General features: G+C 47.1%; 1 protein-coding gene across 8 annotated transcripts in view; it reads right to left on the reverse strand.

The window, feature by feature from the left end:
- Positions 1-24,490, reverse strand: part of arhgef9a (Cdc42 guanine nucleotide exchange factor (GEF) 9a) — a 528,724-nt gene that overhangs the window by 41,954 nt on the left and 462,280 nt on the right. For all 8 annotated transcript variants that reach the window (XM_038774360.1, XM_038774359.1, XM_038774364.1 and 5 more), the window contains one exon: positions 17,199-17,442. In XM_038774360.1, the coding sequence (XP_038630288.1) occupies positions 17,199-17,442 (244 nt within the window). The remainder of the gene's footprint in view (positions 1-17,198; positions 17,443-24,490) is intronic.

Consider the following 24,490-nt stretch of genomic DNA (forward strand, 5'->3'; position numbering starts at 1 on the left):
GGTCAGATCAAGCATGCCTTAGTCAGCCATGTATCAGGTCATAGTAATGGTGCAGGACGTGGGAACAGTAAAGTTCAGAGCTCCATCTGTATCTATGTTGATGACCAGTTTTAAGTAATGTGGCAGTCTGCTGTTAACTAGCTACAGAGGAAGCACCTATTAAAGGTGGAGTGAGATCCTATGCATCTGGGTTCTGGCATAAATCCCCATGCAAACAAGCAAATGGCTGCCAATATTACAACAGGAGTTTGTTGTGAAAAGTACTGACTTTCAGGGCCATTATCAGGACATTATTAGTTGCATCTTGGTAGAAATCTGGGGCATACATAGATGTGAAAAAATCGCAAGGAGTTCAGCTGAATAAATGTAAAAATTGGTCAGTGATCTGGAACACAGGATCATACACATTAATGCAACAGTCATGACTCATTTATTTTAAGATTAAGACAAACTGGGAAGATGACTGAGGAAATCTTTTCAAGCTTGGCTCAGACATTCTTGCATTATCCATAAATACCAAATGAACATAAATGCACTAATCAGGTAAAATACTGCAGATGTGGATGTTGGTAGAACTTCCTTAGATGCTTCATACAAAGATATGAATTAGGAGAAAGAGTAGGTCACTTGGCCCCTCGACTCTGCTCTGTCATTCAATAAGGTTGTGGCTGATCTGACTGTAACCCCAATCCCACATTCCTGCCTCCTCCTGATAAACTTTCACCCTCTTGTTAATCAATAATCTACCTAGCTCTGCCTTAAAAATACTAAAAAATGCAACTTTCACTGTCTTTTGAGGAAGAGTGTTCCAAAGACTCATGAGCCTCAGAGTGAAAATGTTTTTCATCATCTCTGTCTTAAATAAGAGACCCCTTATTTCTAAACGGTGACCCCTAGTTCTAGATTATCCAAAAAGAGGAAACATTCTCTTCACATCCACCCTGTCAATACCTCTCAGGAACCTAAAGATTTTGATCAAGTTGCCTCTTACTCTTCTAAACTCTAGTGGATAGAAACCTAACCCCTCCAACCTTCCTCATCAGACAACCCGTCCATTCCTGGTATTAGTGTAGTAAATCTTATCTGAATTGTTTCTCACGTATTTACATCTTTCCTTAAATAAGGAGACCAGTAATGTATACAATACACCAGAGCCCTGTACAACAGAAGCATAACCTCCGTTCTTTTTTAAAATCAACTTTACTCACAACAAGCAATAACATTCAAGTAGTTTGCCTAATTACATGCTGTACCGGTATACCAGCCTATTGTGATTCAAGCACTCGGACACCCAGATCCCTCTTCACCTCAGAGCTCTGCAATCTCTCTATTTAGATAATAAGTTTCATTTTCCTTCCTTTAAGCTTCCTGCCAAAATGGACAATTGTATATTTATCCACAATTTGCCAGATTTTTGCCCACTCACTTAACCCATGTCCCTTTGGACCATCCTTACCTCCTCTTCACAATTTACTTTCCTATGTATCTTTGTGTTGTCAGTAAATTTAGCATCCAGACCTTCAGTCCCTTCATCCAAGTCACTTATATAAATTGCATAAAGTTTAAAAAAAATAAATTTAGAGTACCCAATCATTTTTTGTTCCATTTAAGGGACAATTTAACGTGGCAAATCCACCTAACCTGCACATCTTTGGGCTGTGGGGGTTAAACGCACGCAGACATGGAGAGAATGTGCAAACTCCCACGGACAGTGACCCAGGGATCCGAACCCGGGTCCTCAGCACCGTAGTCCCAGTGCTAACCACTGTGCCATGTGCTGCTCCATAAGTTGCATAACATTGAGGCCCCAGTACTGATTCCTGTGGCACTTCACTTGTCACATCCCGCCAACCAGAAAAAGACTTATTTACGCCAACATGATTCCTGTTAGCTAGCTAATCTTCAATCCATTCCAATATGTTATCCCCGACACCATAAGCTTTTATTTGCACAATAATCTTTGATGTGGCACCTATCAAATGTCTTCTGGAAATCTAAGTACAGTATATTGTTATGAGCCAGGGTTTAGAGAACCCCAAAGTGTATCATGGAGTTCACCTGACCCACAACTTTTAGTAGATTGTGGTATGGGGAGCACGTGGCCCACTTTACAGGTGTGGTACAGCAGAAATGGAAAAGTAATTTTTAAAGCAAAACAATGTTTATTCTATGAACTCAGTTAACCGTTTTAAAACATACAGTGAACATCTTAGCAACCATTAATTCAAATACAACCCCCAAAGACTACAACACTAAGTAAACCTTTAAGCTTTCCTTTTTTACATCCATACGACTTAAAAACAAAACCTTTATCAGAAGCACATCAGGTTAAAGTTACAACTGAAAGCATTTATAATTCTGAATTCATCAAATGATCAAGAGATAGTCTTTTGATGGCAGAGAGAACAGCAGTACACCTGCTTGGTCTGGCTTCAGCTCCAACACTGAAGATGAAACTAAAACACACCCTGCAGCCTGCTCAAAAACAAAAGGAAAACGCTGACAGACAGCCCAGCTCCACCCACTATCTGACATCTCTGCAGTAATAAACACCCATTTCTTAAACATACTCTCACTACAGATATTTATATACACACCCATTTATAAACACCCATTTCTTAAAGGTACTCGCACATGACAATATTCACTGCTTCCTCTTTATCCATAGTACATGCGACTCCTTTAAAGAACTCCAATAAATTGGTTAAATGGGATTTCCCTTTCACAAAACCGTCACAGTGTCCTCTATAATGCAGACTAATACAAAATGCCTGCTTAATTCATCTGCCAAGTCCTGCTTTCCATTACCAATTCTACAGAGGCACTTTCTTTTTTTAAAATAAATTTAGAGTATCCACTTAATTTTTTCCAATTAAGGGGCAATTTAGCGTGTTCAATCCACCTCTACTGCACATCTTTGGGTTCTGTGGGCTAAACCCACGCAAACACGGGGAGAATGTGCAAACTCCACATGGACAGTGACCCAGAGCCGGGATCGAACCTGGGACCTCGGCGCTGTGAGACTGCAGTGCTACCCACTGCGCCACCATGCTGCCCCCAGAGGCACTTTCTATCAGACAGTGCTCGCTTTGTTAACTCTTTTTATTTAAATACCTATAGAAACTCTTACTGTTCAGTTTTATATTACTGGCTAGCTTTCTCTTGTGCTCTAGTTTTTTTCTTCTTTATCAATCTTTTGTCATTCTTTGATATTCTTGATATTCTCTCAAATCTTCTGACCAGCCACTTGTCTTTGCACAAATATATGGGGCAGGATTCTCTGATCCTGAGACTAAGTGTTGACGCTGTCATAAACGCCATCGAGAAACGCCGTTTCTCGAAGGCGTCAACATGCCCTCAGGATTAGTGATTCTGACCCCTACAGGGGGCCAGCACGGCACTAGAGCGACCCACGGCATTCGAGCTGCCCATTCTGGCATCAGATGGGTGCCGTGGGGCTGGGGCCAATGTGCGCATGCGCAGTGAGACCGGTGCGATTGCGCGCATGCACGGTGGCCCCCTTCTCCGCGCCGGCTCCGACACAACATGGCGTTGGGCTACAGGGGGCGGCGCTAAACAAAAGAGGCCCCCAGCCCAAGAGGCCGGCCCGCCGATCGGTAGGTCCCAATCGCGGGCCAGGCCACAGCGGAGCCACCCCCCCCCCCCCCCCCGGGGGTATGACCCCCCTCTCCCTCCAACAAGGCCGCCCCAGATGCATGCACGCCAAGGTCTGCCGGGTACGACCAAACGTGAATGGCACCGGCGGGACTCGGATTTTTTGCACAGCCGCTCGGCCCATCCCAGACGGAGAATCGCGTCCATACTTTTTCTTTGAGTTTAATAGTATCTTTAACCTTTTCAGTTAACCACGGATGATGGGGTATCCCCTTCTTTCTCATTGGAATGTGTCTATTTTGTAATCTGAAATATCTCTTTAAATGTCTTCCAATGAACCTCTATTGATCTATCCCTTAGGCACATTTGCCAGTTCACTCCAGTTAGCACTGCTTTCATGTACTTATAATTGCCCTTATTTAAGGTTAAAATACTAGTCTTGGATGCACTCTTCTCTCTCTCAAAGTAACTGTAAATTTCAAACATATTATGATCACTGATACCTAAGGGTGCCTTCAATTATTAATCAATTAATTAATCCTATTGCATTGCACAATACCAAGTCTGTATAACCTGCCTTTGGTTGGCTCCAGAATGGGTTGTTCTTAGAAACTATCCTGAAAACATTCCAAGAACTCCTCATCTATGCTATCTTTGCCCATCTGATTTTTCCAATCTGCATGTAGATTAAAATCCCCCAAGATTATCACCGTACCTTTCTGACATGAACCCATTAACTCTTCTTTCATACTCTGTCCCACCATGTAGTTACAGTCTTTGAGCATTGCATTAACTTCCCTGATTTTGTTTGTCATCTGCCAATTTGTATGTGGTTCAGGAAATAATCCAGAAATTATTACCTTTGATGTTTTGCTTCTTAATTTGGTGCTTAGCTCCACATACTGACTATGGAGAACCTCCTCCCTTGTCCTGCCTATGTTGCTGTTACCTACATGGATCATGACCACTGGATCCTCCCCTTTCCACTGCAAGAACAATTCTATTAAAAGGTCTTAAACCTGAAATTCTGTTTCACTCTGTACAGATGCTGCCTGACCTGATGAGTAAAGAACTTTAAAAAAATATAATGAGGCTGATGCAGCTACCAGAGTCATTAATTAGCAAACTATAGGCATGGTTTAACGGGACGGAATCAGAGTCCTATTTTGAGCATGTGTAGTGTAGTGGCGCCGGCAGCGCCAGGAATGACAGTACTATTTAACGGCACTTAGTGGTTTTTTTTGGCCTAGGCGACTAGCTACTTTCCTGAGCTGAGCTTGCCAGTGCAGGAAGAGGACCCATGGACCGGGGTACCATTTTTAAATGCCGCCCCAATCTTTTGACCCCACCCCCCTCAGCATCCTGACCACGCATCCCCCCACCCTCCACTGTATCCAACATACCTCTTACAGGGTCCTTGAGCCCCACTCACCTCCAGGACAGGCATCCTTAGGTCCAATCCCTGGCACGGGCAACTTGGTACCTGGACAGTGGCACCTGGGCACCCTGGCAGTGCCGGGGTGGTTGGCAGTGGCATGGTGCCCCGTTGTCAGCGGGAGTGTGAGGGTACCACCTTTCCCAGTACCCGACTACCCAGGGGTCTCTAATGATCCGCGTGGTACCACCCCCCCCCCCCCCCCCCCCCCCCCCCACCAGATGCCGTTTCGCCTGGTCCACGTATGTGGAAACCAGTGCTGAACAGCGCCATGATGAGGTCTCCCAAGCGCGCCTGTTGGTTCCTGGGCCTGGGAAATTCTGGTGTAAATGTATTTGTTTTTCACTCCTCACATCACACCCCAGGCCCATAAAGGCTAATCAAAACACACCTGCCTGCCTCTCCCTCACGTGCCACTCTGCACCATCCCTCAACATGTGTATTATCCTCTTTGGCCAGGTACCTTGTACATGCCACCAGCTACAGACCCCCCCCCCCCCCCCCCCCCCCAGGTAAGTCACCTCCATGCGTCTCGCCATGTCCTTTATGTATCCTCGAGGAAATGATGGTCCATAACAGAAGGGAGCGGGAAAAGATCAGAGGTGGTGTTCCAGACCTTCGTACTCTTACCCAGCCCCCTCACCCCCCTCCTCTGAGAAGAGGGCAATGGCATTATCCGGAGTGGTGCTGGAGAGGACTATCTCCGAGGTGGAGGTTAGTATGCAAAATTATATACCTGTAGCAAGCCAGTAACCCCTCTTCCCGAGTCCACTCCTCCCCAAGATCTCAGCGTATGTCTTGCAGGATCACCAACAGACCAGACCAGACTGGCCCGCCTGGTGCACCTCTGCCCCAGTCGCAACCCCAGCACACCACAAAGGACTAGGTGGGGGAAGACACCAACTCCTCAGCACTGTATTCACCTGCACCCTCCAACATTGCAGAGACTATCACCTTGGTGGGTCGTATTAGAGAAGAGGCTCCTGGGTCACCATCTAGTGCGCACGTTACACATGCTGCAGCACATCAGGTAGAGGTAGAGACTCCCGAGCCAGAGGGCTGCCGGGTCCCAGGAACCAGCTGCAGTCCGGACAGCTGCTTCTGGAAACTATGATACCGTCACTGGTGGAGATGCAGACATAGAGCCAGGACGACAGGATGGGGTGCCAACAATGCATGTTACCCAGGCCATCACGGAACAGGTGACATCTGCGGTGGAAGCCCCGGGTCAAAAAGTCACAACCATGGGTCAAGATGTTAATGGTTTGGGGCACACTGTGAATTCGATGGCTGAGGCGCAGGGCAGGGCAGCTCAGTCACAGGCTTTCATGTATCGGGCCCACATGGACATTGCTGCAATGCTCCAGACCTTGACTCAGTCACAAAGGATCATGGCTGACGGCAAAAAGAGCATTGGCCAGGTGCTGTCTGACCTGGGCCACAGAGGGACATGTCCCAATCACAGTGGGACATGACCAAGACGCAGAGGGGCACGACTCACTCATTGAGGGACGTGGTCCAGTCCCTGTGATTCATGGTTGAGGATATTGAGACCCTATTTTAGACAAGAGCGGGCCTCCAGTGGCTGCGGCAGATAACGGTGAAGCCTCCGGAGCTCATTCGGACCTCGTCTCTGTCCCATGGAATATCCCGGGGGCCATGGAGCACCCCAAGGGAGGAGGAGGTGATTGGGCCTCTGCCGATGCCTCCTGCAGGGGAGGCACTGGAACACCTCAGCGCTTCTGAAACCCTCCACCTGACACTGATGGGCAGCGGGAAGAACAGGGTGGTTCCTCATCACCTGTGACACCCAAAAGTTGGCCGGGCCCATCCAGGTCCAAGTCTTCCAGAGGACAGCTGCCAAAGCCATCTCAGATCAGAGGGCACGATACGCAGCAAGCCGCCTCCACGTCTGATGTGATTTCTGGGGTCACATATAGAAGGAGTGATAGGCCATGTAAAATAAGGAAGTCAGACACCAGTTAACCTGACTGCAGCAGATAGGTTACAGGTAGGGGTCATGAGACAGTAATGTGAATAACCACTGTTAAGCACCTATCCACGAACATTCCAACCTGCCTTAATCCTCTGTCAGAAGGGTGTGAGGAATGGGCTGGGCTGGGTGTAGAGGATGCACCGGGTGGGGAGTATGGGAGGTTGGTGGTGTGGATGTGCGTGTGGAGGATAGAATGGGTTAAGGTCCCCATTATAATTGAACATTTCACCTTGGGCACCCTCAGGGGCAGCAGGGTATGGGGCCAGAAGTGTGAGGGCACCTTGTAAGACAGCTTACCCAATGAGTATCAAATCCTTGCCCACCATCTCCATAACTCCCTCACCCCCACACCACCCAAAAAAATATTTGGCCCGTGAGATGGAATGGTCATTATATATGCAGTGATCAGCCAAGTGGACAGTGGAAGGTGAACCTGAAGGCAGGAGTCAGACTTTGTCAAACGATGATGAGCACCAGAGCTCACCTCACAGTGGGTCATCATCATCCTCCGTCCCGTGGACAAGGCCCGCTGAAAATGCCTGCCCAGGACCAACACTCTATAGTGATGCTGGTAAAACCCTCAGAGGTGGTGGGGGTGCTGGGGTGGTGGGATCGAGTGAGCGGAGGAGGGACAGGGGAGGATGTGAGGCGCTATATCTAAGAGACACCACTTGGAAGAGGGATGGGGCAGGGGAGTTTGGAGACGTGGGGCAGGGAGGCGGAGCTGCCAGAGGCCAGGTGCCCTAGTAGATAAATTTGGAGGTGATGAAGCTGTTCCGTGTGCAGCGGCCCTGGAGTACACATTGGGCTGCCTGCCGTGCCAATCCTGGTTCCATGCCTCATCTGATGAGGCTTGCCGTTCTTCCTCCTCCTCCAGCATGTCCCTCCTCTGCAATGTGATGTTGTGCAGGGCACAGCAGGCCAACATGCAATTCGAGAACCTTGTGAGGCAATATTGGAGTCTCCCACCAAAGCGGTCCAGGCATCAGAAGCGCATCTTGAGGACGCAAGTGCACTACTCAATGGCGCTCCTGGTTGTTGCATGGGTGTCGTTATAACAGTTCTCCGCGTCGGTCTGGGGCCTCAGGACAGGTGTCAGTAGCCAAGACTTCAGCATGTAACCCTTGTCGCTCAAGACCCAATTCCTCACCCGAGGGAGCACCTTGGAGGTGCCAGGAACAGAGGAGAGCACCAGGCCGTATACGTCACGCATCCTGCCTGCATACTGGGTGCAGACATGCATGATGTGCAGCTGGTGGTCATTCACCAACTGCACTGTCAGAGAATAGAATCCCTTCCTATTGATGAAGTGCACCCTCCTGCTCTCCTCCTGATGGGCCGGTGCTCCTGTGTTCCATCGATCACCCCTGGATGGGGGCATGCCAGTGTTGACGTCTATGTTTATTAATAACCACAAGATGCGAGTGCATTCCATGTATTGGACAAATGACCACACAACCAGTATGTTAGTTTAATTATAGTTTACTATCAAACATAGGATTGGCTCTATACTTAATAACTTACACACGAATACACACTGGACTATATCTAACAGCTTAAATGAACTTTACTTAACTTTCAAGTGACCGGCCCTGTGCAGGTTAGATAAGGCCTTTATCTGGTTCCCCACATGTAGAACATAGAACAGTACAGCACAGAACAGGCCCTTCGGCCCTCGATGTTGTGCCGAGCAATGATCACCCCACTCAAACCCACGTATCCACCCTATACCCGTAACCCAACAACCCCACCCCCCCTTAACCTTACTTTTTAGGACACTACGGGCAATTTATCATGGCCAATCCACCTAACCCGCACATCTTTGGACTGTGGGAGGAAACCGGAGCACCCGGAGGAAACCCACACACACACGGGGAGGACGTGCAGACTCCGCACAGACAGTGACCCAAGCCGGAATCGAACCTGGGACCCTGGAGCTGTAAAGCATTTATGCTAACCACCATGCTACCGTGCTGGAAGTTGTCAGGTACGCCTGGGCTTTGGTTCAGCCTTCCGGTAGCGATCGTGGGTCCTTGAACTTGGCTGGTCAATATGCTGCAGTTGGGGGGGGCAGAAGCCGGTCCCAATAGAGACAGCGTTCACACAGTTCTTCTTATCCTCCGATCTTTAGCGCTCTTTGCGGCGGTTCCAACTCGGGATCCAATGGATCGATAGGATTTTGATCACCCTAATCGATTCTGGCCAATTGAGAGCTGGGCGGGTCCTGGTTGTTATTGTCCAAGGCACGTATGCACTCCCAAATAAGGTGAATAGGCACCCCCAAGTCTGTTACTATGATTATGTTTCAATCTGAGTCCCATTGTCCTGGGGAGATCTGTGATTGACCTCTAGCAGGTGCAAGTTTCTGTGTAGGTCTGGGTTGCTGTTTGCCAATACACACAAGCTGTTCTTGTCTGTGTCCCAGCCTGACCACATTTCCCATTATCCTTTGCGGGCAGACATTTTAGATAGCCACACCAGAGATGCTGGCTAATCCTGCTGTCTGGGCTTACTGGTGGGCTTGGTTCAGATTGAAGTTTATGTAGTCCACTGCCCGGGCACATGGGGGTATCTGTTACAGCGCGGATGTACCTGCGTATAGATGCCTGCGATTTCCCAGACATGTCCCTGCCCGGCCCCTGGAAAGACCCAGAGGTAAAAACATTCAGAGTGACCGTCACCTTGATACCCATCCGGAGCGGGTATCCAACTCCACACCTCTGCGGTTCCAGGGGCGCCATCACCTAGCACATGGTCTCACTGGTTAGCCAAAGTGTTTGGTGGCACAGGCGGTCTGCCACCTCCTCAAAGGACAGGTGCTGACGGTATACAAGTGGCATCATGCGGCACCTCCTTCACACCTCTCCCTTGGCCTGACGGGACGCTGGCATTCGAGCCTCACCGGCTGGCTTCTCCTCTTCTGGGGCAGGCTCCTCGTGTGCAGTGTCTCACCCGAGCAGGCCCTGTGCCTCCAGTCCCTGCCCTGTCTCCCCAGTGGGGTCTACTGTGGATGTCCTCATTGGGTGGGCCCCATGTTATTCCGCCTGCAGGTTTTGTAGTGGAGAGGGTCACTGTGTGCCACCAATCATTTCCATAATATGTGGGCAGGTCCTACAGATGGGGATGAGGCAGGAAAGTGTGTGTCGGCTGGGAGTGTAGCTGCAGTGTGATGTTGGCCCTGGGTATGACACACAGGTTATGACAACCTGTCAGGGGGCCAGAATGGATTGTCGCAGGGGCACGGTGGGCACGTAGGGCTTGGAGACAGCTGGTGATTCTGAGGAGTGGGCCAGCTGTTTCTGTCACTGGTGAGGCCTCTGCACTGAGAGGGGTAATATGCCAGTGAGGGTGCCAAAAGCCAGGTGCATGCATCTTTTGTTTGGGGCGGGCTCTGCTATTCCCCTGCTCCCCCTGCAGTAGGGCTGCGCTGAGAAGTGGCAGCACCTGGTGGGCCATTGATTGAGCTTGGCCATGCCCATCCCATTGATGGGTCAGCTAGGGTCTGAGGGTTACCGGGGCGGGGGTCCTGGGTGGACGTCCAAATGATCAGAGGAACGTGATCATTTACAGGACACAGTGAGCAGTCACCAGAGTGAGCAGCCAGGGGCATGTAACTTGTACCAAATGGGCGTGTTTAAAACAAATGCTGCAGCAATGGCAGCCTGTGCCAGGCCACCCCAATCCCGAGGGTGACACCCCAAATCCACGAAGCTGTCAGTGGGTCACTCACCGCTACGTCCTCCAGCCCTGGCAGCCACCCTCTAGCAAGTGCTACAGTTTTTAACGATTTTTAAAACTTTACTTACCTTTTCTCTCCGCCTCAGCAGCCAGTGTGCTCAGTCCCCGTTTGTAAATACCTGTAGTAAACTGCGCCCCGTGTGACTTCCACCTGAAAGGGGCAGAGCATCACAGAGGCCTGGAGCATAGTGGGCCAAACATGCTAATCATATTTAAATTGATGCAAATGTCAGTTTTGCATGCCACCGCTGGCACAGGGCAGAAACCTCATTATCGCCACCAGCAAGGGATCGGAGCATGGCACCTGATTTAGAGTTGGGTATAGACTTTGATTTTGGCCGGACGCCCAATTCTCTGCCCAATCGCTGTTCGCATTTGCGGCATCGCAAAGTGGAGAGTTTTGTCCAAGACACTAAAATGGCACACAATATTCCAGATGTGGCCTCACCAAGACCCTGTTTAATTGCAACAAGAAATCCCTGCTCCTTTACTCAAATCCTCTCGCTGTGAAGGCCAAAATACGATTTGCCTTCTTTACCGCCTGCTTAACCTGCAGGCTCTCCTTCAGACAGTGATGTGTGAGGACACCTAGGTCTAGTTACACATTCCCCTCTCTCAATTTGTAGCCATTCAGATAATAGTCTACCTTCTACTTTTTGCTACCAAAGGGATAACCTCACGTTATATTATTGCATCAGCCATGCATTTGCCCACTCACTCAGCTTGTCCAAATCACACTGAAGCATCTCTGCATCCTCCTCACAGCTCACCCTCCCAGCCTAGCTTTGTGTCATCTGCAAATTTAGAAATATTATATTTTGTTCACTCATCTAAATTATTGACATATATTGTGAATAGCTGGGGTCCCAACATTGATCCCTCACCCCACTAGACACTGCCTGCTAATTTGGAAAAAGACCCGTTTATTCCTACTCTTTTTTTCCTATCTGCCAACCAGTTTTCTATCCATTGCAATACACTATCCCCAATCCCATGCACTTTAATTTTACACACTAATTTCTTAAGTGGTACTTGGTCGAAAGCCTTCTGAAAGTCCAAACAAACCTCACTCACTGGTCTCTCTCTCATCAAATCTGGGGCTGGTTTAGCACACTGGGGCTGGTTTAGCACACTGGGCTAAATCGCTGGCTTTGAAAGCAGACCAAGGCAGGCCAGCAGAACGGTTCAATTCCCGCACCAGCCTCCCTGAACAGGTGCCGGAATGTGGCGACTAAGGGCTTTTGACAGTAACTTCATTTGAAGCCTACTTGTGACAATAAGCGATTTTCATTTCATTTTTAATTTCATTTCAACTCTACTAGTTACAGCCTCGAAGAATTCCAGTAAATTTGTCAAGCATGATTTCCATTTTATAAATCTATGTTGACTCTGTTCGATTCTGCCACTGTTTTCCAAGTGCCCTGCTATTATAGTTTATAATGGACTCTTGAATTTTCCTCACCGACATCAAGCTAACTGATCTATAATTCCGTTTGCTCCCTAACTCCCTTTTTAAATAGTGGGACTGCATCAGTTCTATAGGAACTGTTCTAGTGTATATAGGCTCTCAGACAATGACCACCAATAGATCCACTGTTTCTAGGACCAGTTCTGTAAATAATCTGGGATGTAGATTGTCAGGCCCTGGGGATTTATCAGCCTTCAATCCCATCAATGTTCCCAATACCTACTAATGCTGATTTCCTTCAGTTCCTTTCTCTCACTAATCCCTGTGGTCCCCAACATTTTTGGTATGTTATTTGTGTCCTCCTTTGTGAAGACAGAAACAAAGTATGTAATTAGTCAGTGAACCATTTCTTTCTTCCCCATTATAAATTCCCTGGTTTCTCATTGTAAGGGACTTACATTTGTCTTCACCAATCTTATTCTCTTCATGTACCTATTTTACAGTCAATTTTTATGTTCCCCCCAAGCTTACTTTTGTCCACTACTTTCCCCTTCTTAATCAATCCCTTTGTCCTCCTTTGCTGAATTCTAAAATGTTCCCAACCCTCGGGTCTGTTGTTTTTTTCGAGCCAATTTGTATGCCTCTTCCTTGGATCTAATACTATCGCTAATTTCCCTTATAAGCTATGGTTCGGCCACCTTTCCCATTTTATATTTGAGCCAGACAGGAATAAACAATTGTTGCAGTTCAATTTGATGTTTGCCATTGCCTATACACCATCTTCCCTTTAACTAATGTTTCCCAATCCATCATAGCAAACTCAAGCATCTTAACTTTATTAAGATTCAGGACCATAGTCTTAGAATCAACTACTTCACTCTCACTCTTGCTGAAGAATTCAATCATATTATGGTCGCTCATCCCCAAAGGGTCACAAACAACTAGATTGCCAATTATTCCTTTCTCATTACTCAATACCCAGTGTAGAACGGCCTGTTACCTAGTTGGTTCCTCAATGTATTTGTCCAGAAAACCTCCCATATGCTCGTCAGGAATGCCTCCTCTACGATATTGTTACTAATTTGATTTGCCCAATCTATATGCAGATTAACGTCGCCCATAATTACAGATGTTTGCTTATTACATGCATCTCTAATTTCCTGTTTAATGCCATTACCAACATCACCACTACAATTTGGGCGTCTACATAGAACCCCACTAAAGTTTTTTTCCGCTTAGTGTTTCTCAGCTCCACCCATACAGATTCCACAACATCAGACCTAATGGGCTGGATTCTCCATTGGCGGGAACCCATCATCCGCCGGCAGCGCACTCACTCCCATCGTCAGCGCACTCATTTTCCGACAGCGTGGAGGTGCCCACAATGGGAAACCCCACTGGCCGGCTGCTGGGACGGAGGATCTCGCTGCCGGCGGGGCGTGCCGCACCAGAAAATGGGTGCGACAGTTTGGAGAACCCCGCCCATTCATCTTTCTGCACTATTGTGTTAATTTCCTCCTTATCCAGCAATCAACACCACTGGCTTTCCCTTTTTGTCTATCCTTTCTAAATACTGAACACCCCTGGATGTTCAGTTCCCATCATGGTTTGCCTGCAACCATGTCTCCATAAGTCTGACTATATCATACCCATTTACATCTATTTGCGCGATCAATTCATCCACTTTATTGTGAATGCTCCGTGTGTTACATCATAAAGCCCAAAGGCGTGTCTTTTTAACATTACTTGTCCTTTTCCCACTATTTTTCACTGAGGCCCTGTTTGATTCTGGCTCCTAATGCGTGGTTTCGGAGGAAATATTTGAAGGATTACATATATTGTACTTAGTGTAAGGATTTGCTAGGTAACATAGCTGTGAATTTTGTCCTAACTCTCTCTCATCTAGATGAGGTTTTCTGGTTGTTGAACACTGCATTCAGCACTTTTGCCACCACCTCCAACAGAGATTTCACATTGTTTTGTAAGGAGGATGTCTTCACTGCTGAATATAATAAACTGCCTTTCGCCGCTGGTTGAAACGGCAGATCCACAGTTGCATCCTTGAGCAGGAAGTTGTGGTTCCATATCCCAGCACAGAGTTTCAGGCTCAGAGGAATTTCTCATTTGTTAAAAAAAAAACCTTTAAAATAACTGCATAGTGTGCCAAAAAAAGCCTCCTACTCCCCTTGACATAACTGCAAGTTCCCAGCAAGACTCCAATACAGGCCAGGAGTTTGCAATGTAATTGAGATTGACCTTAAGGCATCCAGTTGGCGGTGTGTAATATACAGCAGAAAAAAAAACACAGCCTGTCACTTTCATGGAAAGGGTATCAATTTTTTAAAAACTGGGCTTGAGTTCTTGATCATGATTCCTATTCAATGACCCCGATGTGTGCGTAGATGTCAGATGAGGACAAATGAGGACAATTTGCCATGCTTTCACTATGAATGATGTGGAGATGCCAGCGTTGGACTGGGGTGGGCACAGTAAGAAGTCTTACACCACCAGGTTAAAGTCCAACAGGCTTGTTTCGAATCACTAGGTTTCGGAGGGCACCTGATGTTGGAGCTACACTCCGAAAGCTAGTGATTTGAAGAAAACCTGTTGGACTTTAACCCAATGTTGTAAGACTTCTTACTGTTCATCATGAATGCAAGTATGGAATCCACTGCATCAGTTACAACATGCACTTCAATAAAAGCAAATTACTGTGGATGCTGGAATCTGAAACAAAAACTGAAAATACTGGACAATCTCAGCAGGTTTGGCAGCATCTGCGGAGAGAGAAGGGAGCTAATGTTTCGAGTCTGGATGATGCTTTGTCAGAGCTTTGACAAAGAGATTGCCCAGTATTTTCTGTTTTTCTGTTACAACATGAAAATGAAATGAAAATGAAAATCGCTTATTGTCACGAGTAGGCTTCAATGAAGTTACTGTGAAAAGCCCCTAGTCGCCACATTCCGGCGCCTGTCCGGGGAGGCTGGTACGGGAATCAAACCGTGCTGCTGGCCTGCTTGGTGTGCTTTAAAAGCCAGCGATTTAGCTCAGTGAGCTAAACCAGCTCCTAACATGCACTTCAGTATCCAATTTACATCCAAATCCACATCCCCAGCACTGACAGAAATGAACAGCCTTTGATTTCCCAATTTGCCTTCCCTATTCATACAATAATCCAAGTTAATGTGCACATCAACATATAATAATTGGCAAAACCTTCAGGAATGCAGAATCATACAGGACCAATGTGGAAAAAAATAAACCACTAACAAGAGACCAATACTGTCAAACAACAATAAACAGCAGTGTTGAATTCCCACTATTTGAAGTGTGTTTTTTGTTATCATGCCTGCTTTTGCACTGGGATATTATCCTACTTATATTTTCTTTGCATACCACACTTTCAAGGCTGACTCGTGAGCACTATTCATCCCTTTCACTATATTTCCATCCAGTGAAGAGATCTGATAAAACCATTGATCTGATGCACTGAGAAGTGCTATTTCTGTTAAAGACAATGCATAATTTCAAGTTCTTTAACAATTATAAGTGCAACACAAGTTCATTGATTATTGTTGAATAAACTCATGCATTTAAAGCAACTTTTTCAGTACTGTTACCAAACATTATGGCATGAGGCATTGTCCAACAATTTTGATAATACACGAGAGTTGCAAATATGCCCAGAGGGTGCATACTGACAGAAGTGCCATGAGGTGCCCCCACCCCATCCCCCCCTGGTTTTCAGTGTCAGGAGCAAGTCCTTCAAATAACCTGTCCACACAAGTGTCCACACAACTGGGGTCACACCAGTTATAGTGACTTAAGGCTGGGACCAGATATATGCAGATCCCAGTACAATTCTGTTGAGATTAAAACAGTGCGGGTGCTCAACATTCAACCCCAAGCAATCTGTATATTAAAAAAAGGGGAAAATTATAAGGCACTTTTATGTTGATGACATCTCAGCAGTGGGAGAAGTACAACACTTCTGTCACTGATCATGTCTGACACAGGTAAAGAAGACAACCAGCCTGTGATAGCTTCTGGAATCCAACTTTCCTTGCTTTGATAGTAAAAGCGTCCTTTGTTACTAATGAACCCAAAAATAATCAGCAGCAGTCTGGTGAAAGTTGTGGATTTTCTAAATGGGGAAATGCTTAGGAAATCAGAAGCATAAAGGGACTTAGGAGTCCTAGTTCAAGATTCTCTTAAGGTCAACGTGCAGGTTCCGTCGGCAGTTAGGAAGTCGAATGCAATGTTAGCATCCATGTCGAGAAGGGTGGAGCACAAGTGCAGGGATGTACTTCTGAGGCTGTATAAGGCTCTGGTCAGACCTCATTTGGAGTACTGTGAGCAGTTTTGGGCCCCGGATCTAAGGAAGGATGTGCTGGTCTTGGAAAGGGTCCAGAGGAGGTTCGCAAGAATGATCCCAGGAATGAAGAGCTTGTCATATGAGGAGCGGCTGAGGCCTCTGTGTCTTTGCTTGTTGGAGTTTAGAAGGATGAGGGGGAATCTTATTGAAACTTGCAGGATGCTGAGAGAGGGTGGTAAATCTGTGGAACTCTTTGCCGCAGAAGGCTGTGGAGGCCAAATCGCTCAATGTCTTTAAGACAGAGATAGATAGGTTCTTGCTTAATCAGGGGGTCAGGCGTTATGAGGAGAAGGCAGGAGAATGGGATGAGAAACATATCAGCCATGATTGAATAGCAGAGAAGACACAATGGGCTGAATGGCCTAATTCTGCTTGTTTGTCTTATGGTATTATGGATCTTCCCTTTCCCACTATTTTCCCAGTGTTCAATTATCAATCTAAAAGCACACTTCAACAGAACAATCTGCTCCCACCCACCCAAAATCCTTCATTTTCCTCACCGATGCAACATTTGTGCGATGAAGAGAACTGCTCTGTGCAGGTTAGCAAACTGGTATGGTTCTTACAATAAATATAACATAATATGGCACAACTCTTTTGACAGGAGAAGAGAAATAATAAATGATCTTGCCTATCTTTTCATCTTCTTGAACCATTTTCCTCTCTTCGTGAAGTGCTCGTAGCCATCTTTGCTTCTCCTCTGGCTTCTTTACACAGAATAAGTGCACTTCCTCTGTTTCCTTGTTCTTAAGTTTGAAGGCATTCTTGGCATTAACATTAAATTCGTCATCTCTCCCGTCAATAATGTCGTTTATTTCGTATTTGTCCATATCAATTCTGCATTTGTAGTAAAGTATGTCCCGCCGTATTAAATCCTTGAGAAAAAAAATTAAGAAACGACATGTGTTAAAACAGAAGGCATACAGATCCACTCTTGAAAAGCAGCGATGGTTGCTGTTAAAAATGATTTGTTATTAATCAGAAACTATTCGTTTTGCTGTTGCTGGGAATATAATGCAAAAATGCAACAGCAAATCATGCTATGTAGAAATTAATGGGATATATTGCAAAATGTTAAGTTACACCAAATAATGTTCCTTAATTAGACCCCAATTCATTTTTAAATGGAGGTGATAAACCAAAGCCCACAGGGCAGAACAAAACTGTGTAGGGTGTTACTCGCGTAATGTATTTATTATTGGTAGTCCAGAGATCTGGATTAATAATCCAGAGAATATGAGTTCAATCTAATTGTGACAGTTTCAGAAATTGAATTCAGTTTGAAAAATTAAGAACATAAATATTGCCCATAAAACTTTCAAGGAAGTAAAAACTGATTCACCAATGTCTTTTAAAGATGGAAATCTGTTATCCTCTTCCAGTCTGCCTTATAGGTGATTTCAGTTCAATACCAATATAACTCTCAATTGCCCCCAGAAATGGCCTGCCATATCACTCAATCGCACGAAATCATTAAAAATGACCAAAGCTAATCCGCCAGTGCTCATGTACCAAGAATGAATCACTTTTAAAGGAGCATCAATGATGAAAAGGATAAAAAACTTGAATTTTTAAAGCTTGATTACGGCTGCTTACTTATCCAGGTTTAAAATAATTGCAAAGCTGAACAGGAGAAAATTGTTGAAATGGAGAGAGTCAGCAAAATGCTGAGTACAGAGGGATGGATCCTTGTACATGAATCATAAAAGATTAGCATGCAGGCTTCCGGTTGCAGCTATGCGGAGCTAAGCCGCACGTTCGGCAGCTCCCGCTTTAATAGGACTTGTGGGCTCTTTTAAGAGCCCCAAACGGCGCTGATTCGACGATTCCCGGTGGGTAAAGGGGTCTGGAGCAAAACCCCCCGGGATTTATGGTGCGGACCCGGAGTGGGGCGAGGAAAAAAACGGCAGCAGCTCCCCTGGAGAAGTGGGGGAAGGTGGACAAAATGGCGGCCGGTGGAGCCCCTGAGGAGTGGAGGCAGTGGGCGGAGGAGCAGCAGGCGGCCCTTCTGCGCTATTTTACGGAGCTGAAAGGGGAGTTGCTGGAATCCCTGAAGGTTACGACAAGTAAGCTGCTGGAGACCCAGACAACCCAGGGTGCAGCGATACTTGAGTTGCAGCAGCAGGCCTCTGAGCGCGAGGATGAGGTCTCGGCCCTCATGGGGAAGGTGGAGATGCACGAGGCGCTCCACAAAAAGTGGCAAGATCATTTCGAGGAGATGGAGTTTCGATCAAGGAGGAAGAACTTGCGGATCCTGGGCCTCGAGGAGGGGCTGGAGGGGTCGGACCTGCCGGCCTATGTGGCCGTGATGCTGAACTCGCTGGTGGGGGCAGGATCCTTCCATCTGCCCCTGGAGCTGGAGGGGGCCCACAGAGTACTGGCCAGGTGGCCTAAGGCGAATGAACCCCCGCGGGCGGTGCTGGTGCGGTTCCATCGGTTCAGTGACTGGGAGTGTGTGCTGCGATGGGCCAAGAAGGTGAGGAGCAGCAAGTGGGAGAATTCGGTAGTGCGTGTCTACCAGGACTGGAGTGCGGAGGTGGCCAAGCGGAGAGCCGGGTTCAACTGGACGAAGGCGGTGCTCCACAGCAAGCAGGTGAAATTCGGCATGTTGCTGCCTGCGCGCCTGTGGGTCACCCACAAGGACCGGCATCACTACTTTGAGTTCCCGGAGGAGGCGTGGGCCTTTGTGCAGGCTGAAAGGTTGGACTCGAACTAGGGATTGGGGGCTGTGGGGGTTTTTTGTATCACTGTTTATGCTGTTGTTGGTTATTCTGTTTGTTTGTTTTTTTTCTGATTTCGGATGATGTTGGTTATGGTTTTGTATTTTAAGGGGGTGCTGGGGTCTGTGGTTGATCTGTTTTTGTTTGTACGGGGTTGGTGGATGGGTTCGGACTGCTATTTGGGAGCGGCGTTGAGGGGGTGGGGTGGGGCAGTGGGAAAGCGCGGACTTTCCTCTGGTTTCCCGCACTGCGGGACAAGGGGGGTGGAGCTGAAGGCAAGGGGCGTGGATATCAGTTCCGTTTTCCCGCGCTGGAGCGGTGCCAAGGAGCTGCTGCAGGGGGGGAAGGGTGACCCCATATCGGGAGGGGTTGAGTTAGGGCGGGAGCTGCCGGGGTCAGCAGAAGTCAGCTGGCTCACGGGAGTACTATGGAGGGAGCATCGCGGCTGGGAGGGGTCCTAGCCGGGGGGGGGGGGGGGAGAGGAGGGGAGGGACTCCGCTGGCTGGCACGGGTCCGCACATGTGCGGGAGCGTCAGCGGCCGCTGACGTCATCCCCGCGCATGCGCAGGGGGGTTCACCTTCGCGCCGGCCATTGCGTAGGCTTACATGGCCAGGGCGTAGGAAAAGAGTGCCCCCACGGCACAGACCCGCCCGTGGATCGGTGGGCCCCGATCGTGGGCCAGGCCACTCTGGGGGCACCCCCCGAGTCCAAATCACCCCGCGGCCCGCCCACGCCGCCAGGTCCTGCCAGTAAGGGACCAACTCTAATTTACGCCAGCGGGACCTGCATAGAATGAGCGGGACTTCGGCCCATCGTGGGTTGGAGAATCGCCGGGGGGGCCGCTGCAAGCGGCCGCTGACCGGCGCGGCGTGATTCCCGCCCCCGCCAAATCTCCGGCGCTGGAGAATTTGGCGGCCGGCGGGGGCGGGATTCACGCTGCCCCCCGGCGATTCTCCGACCCGGCGGAGTGTTGGAGAATCCCACCCCTGAAGTTCTGTGTATATTTTGGTTGATGTTTTGATTATCCCTTTAAGAGCATCATAGCACAGTGTAGGTCACCTGGCCTGAATGACCAATCGGGATTCAAGAGTGGAGAATCATTCCAGGGAGGAGAAGTTCTGCTGGACAGTATAATTTTAATATAATAATAATAATCTTTATTGTCACAAGTAGGCTTACACTGCAATGAAGTTAGTGAAAATCCCCTAGCTGCCACATTCCGGCACCTATTCGGGTACACAGGAGAATTTAGAACGTTCAAAGTTACCTAACCGTACCCGGAGGAAACCTGCGTAGACACGGGGAGAACGTGCAGACTCCGCAGACAGTGACCTTGCTGGGAATTGAACCTGGGACCCTGGCGCTGTGAAGCCACAGTGCTAACCACTGTGCTACCATGCTGCCCTAGGAGCTGACTGCAAATGCTCTGCCGCTCTTGAAGATCACAAAATAAATCCTTTTTTGTTAACTGATGATGGTTGGGATTCTCCGGGCCTCTGCTCCGCACCTCCCTTTGAGAATTTTCATAACTGAGAGCTAAAGTGTGTTCTTTTCACAATGGGGATCATTTTGACTTGTAGCCTGCCAATTGCCAATTAGGCATCCTGATGAAGCTTGCCCCAAGCAGCAAGAGGCCTCAAGACATTTGACGTCCACCAGTTAGGTAGGTTGGTTTTGGGTAGAGGTGGATGTCATAATCACGAGGCAGAGTGGGGGAGGGGGGCACCCAAGGTGACGGTGGCCCAGATTATTTTGGCGGGTCCCAGAAGAGCACGACGTTTGATACTTAGGTTGAGTGTGCTCTTTGGTTTCATTGCCTGTGAAACTGATCAAACCTGCAAGGTGCTCAGACTAACAATGGCAATTGGGGTCCTACTTATGTCATACAACTTCACTTTCCATATTGACAAAGGCCAGTTACTCGAAAAGACAGGCAGTGAGCACCTTTCAAATGAAACTAACTGCGCCCATCACTTCCTTTATCATATGACATCTAATTCCACTGGGGCAAATAAAGTTGAGATTATGGAAATAATTTTTAAATTATGATGAGTTTTGGCCCAATGCAAAACGCAAAATTACCTTTGCTTGGAAGGATGGTGGCAAAAAGGACGGCACAGTAGCACAGTGGTTAGCACTGTTCCTTCACAGAGCCAGGAAACCGGGTTCGATTCCCGGCTTGGGTCAGTGTCTGTGCGGAGTCAGCACATTCTCCATGTTTCTGTGTGGGTTTTTCTCCGGGTGCTCAGGTTTCTCTCCCCCCCCCCCCCCCCCCCCACCCACCCTGAGTCCTGAAATACATGCTTATTAGGCGAACTGGACATTCTGAATTCTCCCTCTGTGTACCCGAACAGGCGCCGGAGTGTGGTCACTAAGGGATTTTCACAGTAACGTCATTGTAGTGTTAATGTAAGCCTACTTGTGACACTAACAAAGATTATTATTAAAGGATCGCCAACACTGTGAGGAAAGTGCATAAAATACATTTCAATATAGAGAGAGTTATTGAAGTATGGTTGACAGTAATCCACTGTTTCATTGCCTGTCACTGCCATAGTGGCATTGATCCCTATCCTAAATTCTCCTCATTCTACAGAAGGTTCAAAAGAAGCACTGCAGGAGCAGTCATTCTGATGAGGATTCCTCCTCAGATACAGCAGCTTTGATGTCTTGGCCCGATTGCAAGGCCAGGTTATGCAATACAGTTCTGCAGACAACTATGATTACATGAGACCTGATGGTGTCAGTACTTTCTCCAGGCATCTGAATTCCTCTTTCAGCACACCAATGGTCGGTTCCATTATCGCCCTATATGCTTCGATGATTTATTATTGAAGTGCCTTTCAACTAAAAGTTGTTGCGGCTCAATGGGCATCCATCAATCAGGTTAATAACCGATAGCTGTTGTCCTATAATGGTCATCCTTTGCCTACAGCTTTTACTCAAAAAGTGCTTAGATGTTGGAATGGTGCAGCATGAATGCAGGGAACCATGTTCACACCTACATCAACGATGGCCCAAGACCAGCTGCACAGAGGGAGAGAGTGGTGCGCCATCCTGTTCATAACAGATGGTGGCTCATGTGATAGTGCCTTACTCAGCACATGAGGGCAGTGAAAAGCAGCCTGGACTTATAGCGACCTAGTAACTTTTGCAAATCTCACTGCTCTGTCATGTTGACTTACGTCTTTAAGGAGGACTTGATATTTGGCTTGCCTTATTAAACGCAGCATCCATTTATTCTTTAATGACAGCATATGCAATTGAATGGCTAGCATGCACCATGCTGCTCATTGCTGTCTGCAAAGAGCCGCGAACAGAGAGTGACAGGTTGGAATCAAAACTTGTAAGATTCTCTTGTTGAAACTTACTGAGCTCTGCACTGTCCGCTGAGAGAATCAGAGCCTCCTTACATATTAATCTTCAGTGAGCTTGGTAAACACCACATGTAGACAAACCCTGTGCCCTGCTGCACTGCCAACATGCCCACTTTGCTGATGCTGCAAGTGGTGTTCCTTTTGCCCTCACAATTGGGATGCAAAAATAGTTCCCAGGCCTACCATCCACACTTGCTCTCCCAGAAGGCAAGCAATTATTTCTGGCAAGGGTTTTCAAATAATCTGTCCATTATACTCAGTATGGAAATCAAAGAAGGTTTTAGACCATGCAACTGAGGCTTTCAGCAAAAGTTTCAAATTCCTAGTCTCCAGGTGCTTTCCCTTTCAATTTGGTAATTCTGTCCTTTATCCCCAGTGGGCAGGCTGGACTCAGCCACCAACCATCATACCATTGATATTTTAGCTGGTTTAAGGAACTAAAATAACACCAGGCTTCTGCTTGCATTATAAGATTTGGATTTGCATATGTTGGTAAGCCCTCCATTATTGACTTCAATGTAAAGGAAGAGCAGGCAAGGTATAGAATCGCATCAGAGTTCAATAATATCCATTAAAGCATTATTTCACCAATATGTTTTGTTTCTGTTATTTTCTTTGAACATATTCTGTTATTAGTAATAAAAGTATTGGCGATGAAGTAAAGAAGGCTGAGGTTGGTTGAGGTGGGAAGTCATACAATGAATGCAGGAATATGTCCAACATGAATTGACAATTGATTCAGACTGGCTTTCCTCCTCTTCCTTTGAACACTTACGACAGTTTACAGAGATCAAGCTCAGCTCAGGAAGAAATATCAAACTGCTGCTAGTGATTTACTGAAATCTTGGTTCCAGTATATTGGTGATATTATTGAGCTAATACAATGCTGCAGCGGCCTATCCATAAATCACTGCTGTTACAATTAACATTACAGTAGAAATATTTCTTACTCAATTGATGCTGCACTTTTCTGTAAAGTTGCACACATGACTGCTTTTCCTGGCTTCTTCTCCACTATCAGGGGCTGGTTTAGCTCACTGGGCTAAATCGCTGCCTTTTAAAGCAGACCAAGCAGGCCAGCAGCACGGTTCAATTCCCGTACCAGCCTCCCCGGATAGGCGCCGGAATGTGGCGACTAGGGGCTTTTCACAGTAACTTCATTGAAGCCTACTCGTGACAATAAGCGATTTTCTTTTCTTTCTTCTTTTCTTTCTTATCAGCTTTCCTGAGTCTCCCAGCATATTTCAACCTATCCCCAAAAGGATGCAATGATAGAGAGCTTCTTCTAAATCTACAATGTATATCTCCTGGTATTCAAAAACCACAGAAGTCAGCCATATTGTTCCTGACAATGTTTCTCAGCTTGAATCAATTGTGCAAACAACGACATGGAGATACATGGTCTTTAATGATCATGAGAACGAAGCAAATAGAATTTGAAGTCCTGTTTTGCAGTGGGGTGTTGTCGGCACTGCATTCTCCAAAAATCACCATGCTATTCATGCCCAAAATGGGACTCTGTTCTTTATTAAAACCGCAACCCCCTTTTCTTGATTGTATTGGTAGAGTGAGGGAGATGCTAGACTATGAGCTTACAGATTGTGAAAGAATACAATTTGGCTGATACTTATGGCTCTCGGTGTCTCATGGATGCCCAGTTTTGAGCTACTGGGTCTGATCTGAATATAGCCCATTTAACACAGTAATAGCATCACACATCACATGGAGGATATTCCCAGTGTAAAGTCGCGTATTTGTCTTCTCAAGGATTGTGCTGTTGTCACTCCTACCAATTCTGTCATGGACAGATGGACCTGCGACAGGT

Source organism: Scyliorhinus canicula, chromosome 17 (genome assembly GCF_902713615.1).
Source record: "Scyliorhinus canicula chromosome 17, sScyCan1.1, whole genome shotgun sequence".
Lineage (NCBI taxonomy): Eukaryota > Metazoa > Chordata > Chondrichthyes > Carcharhiniformes > Scyliorhinidae > Scyliorhinus > Scyliorhinus canicula.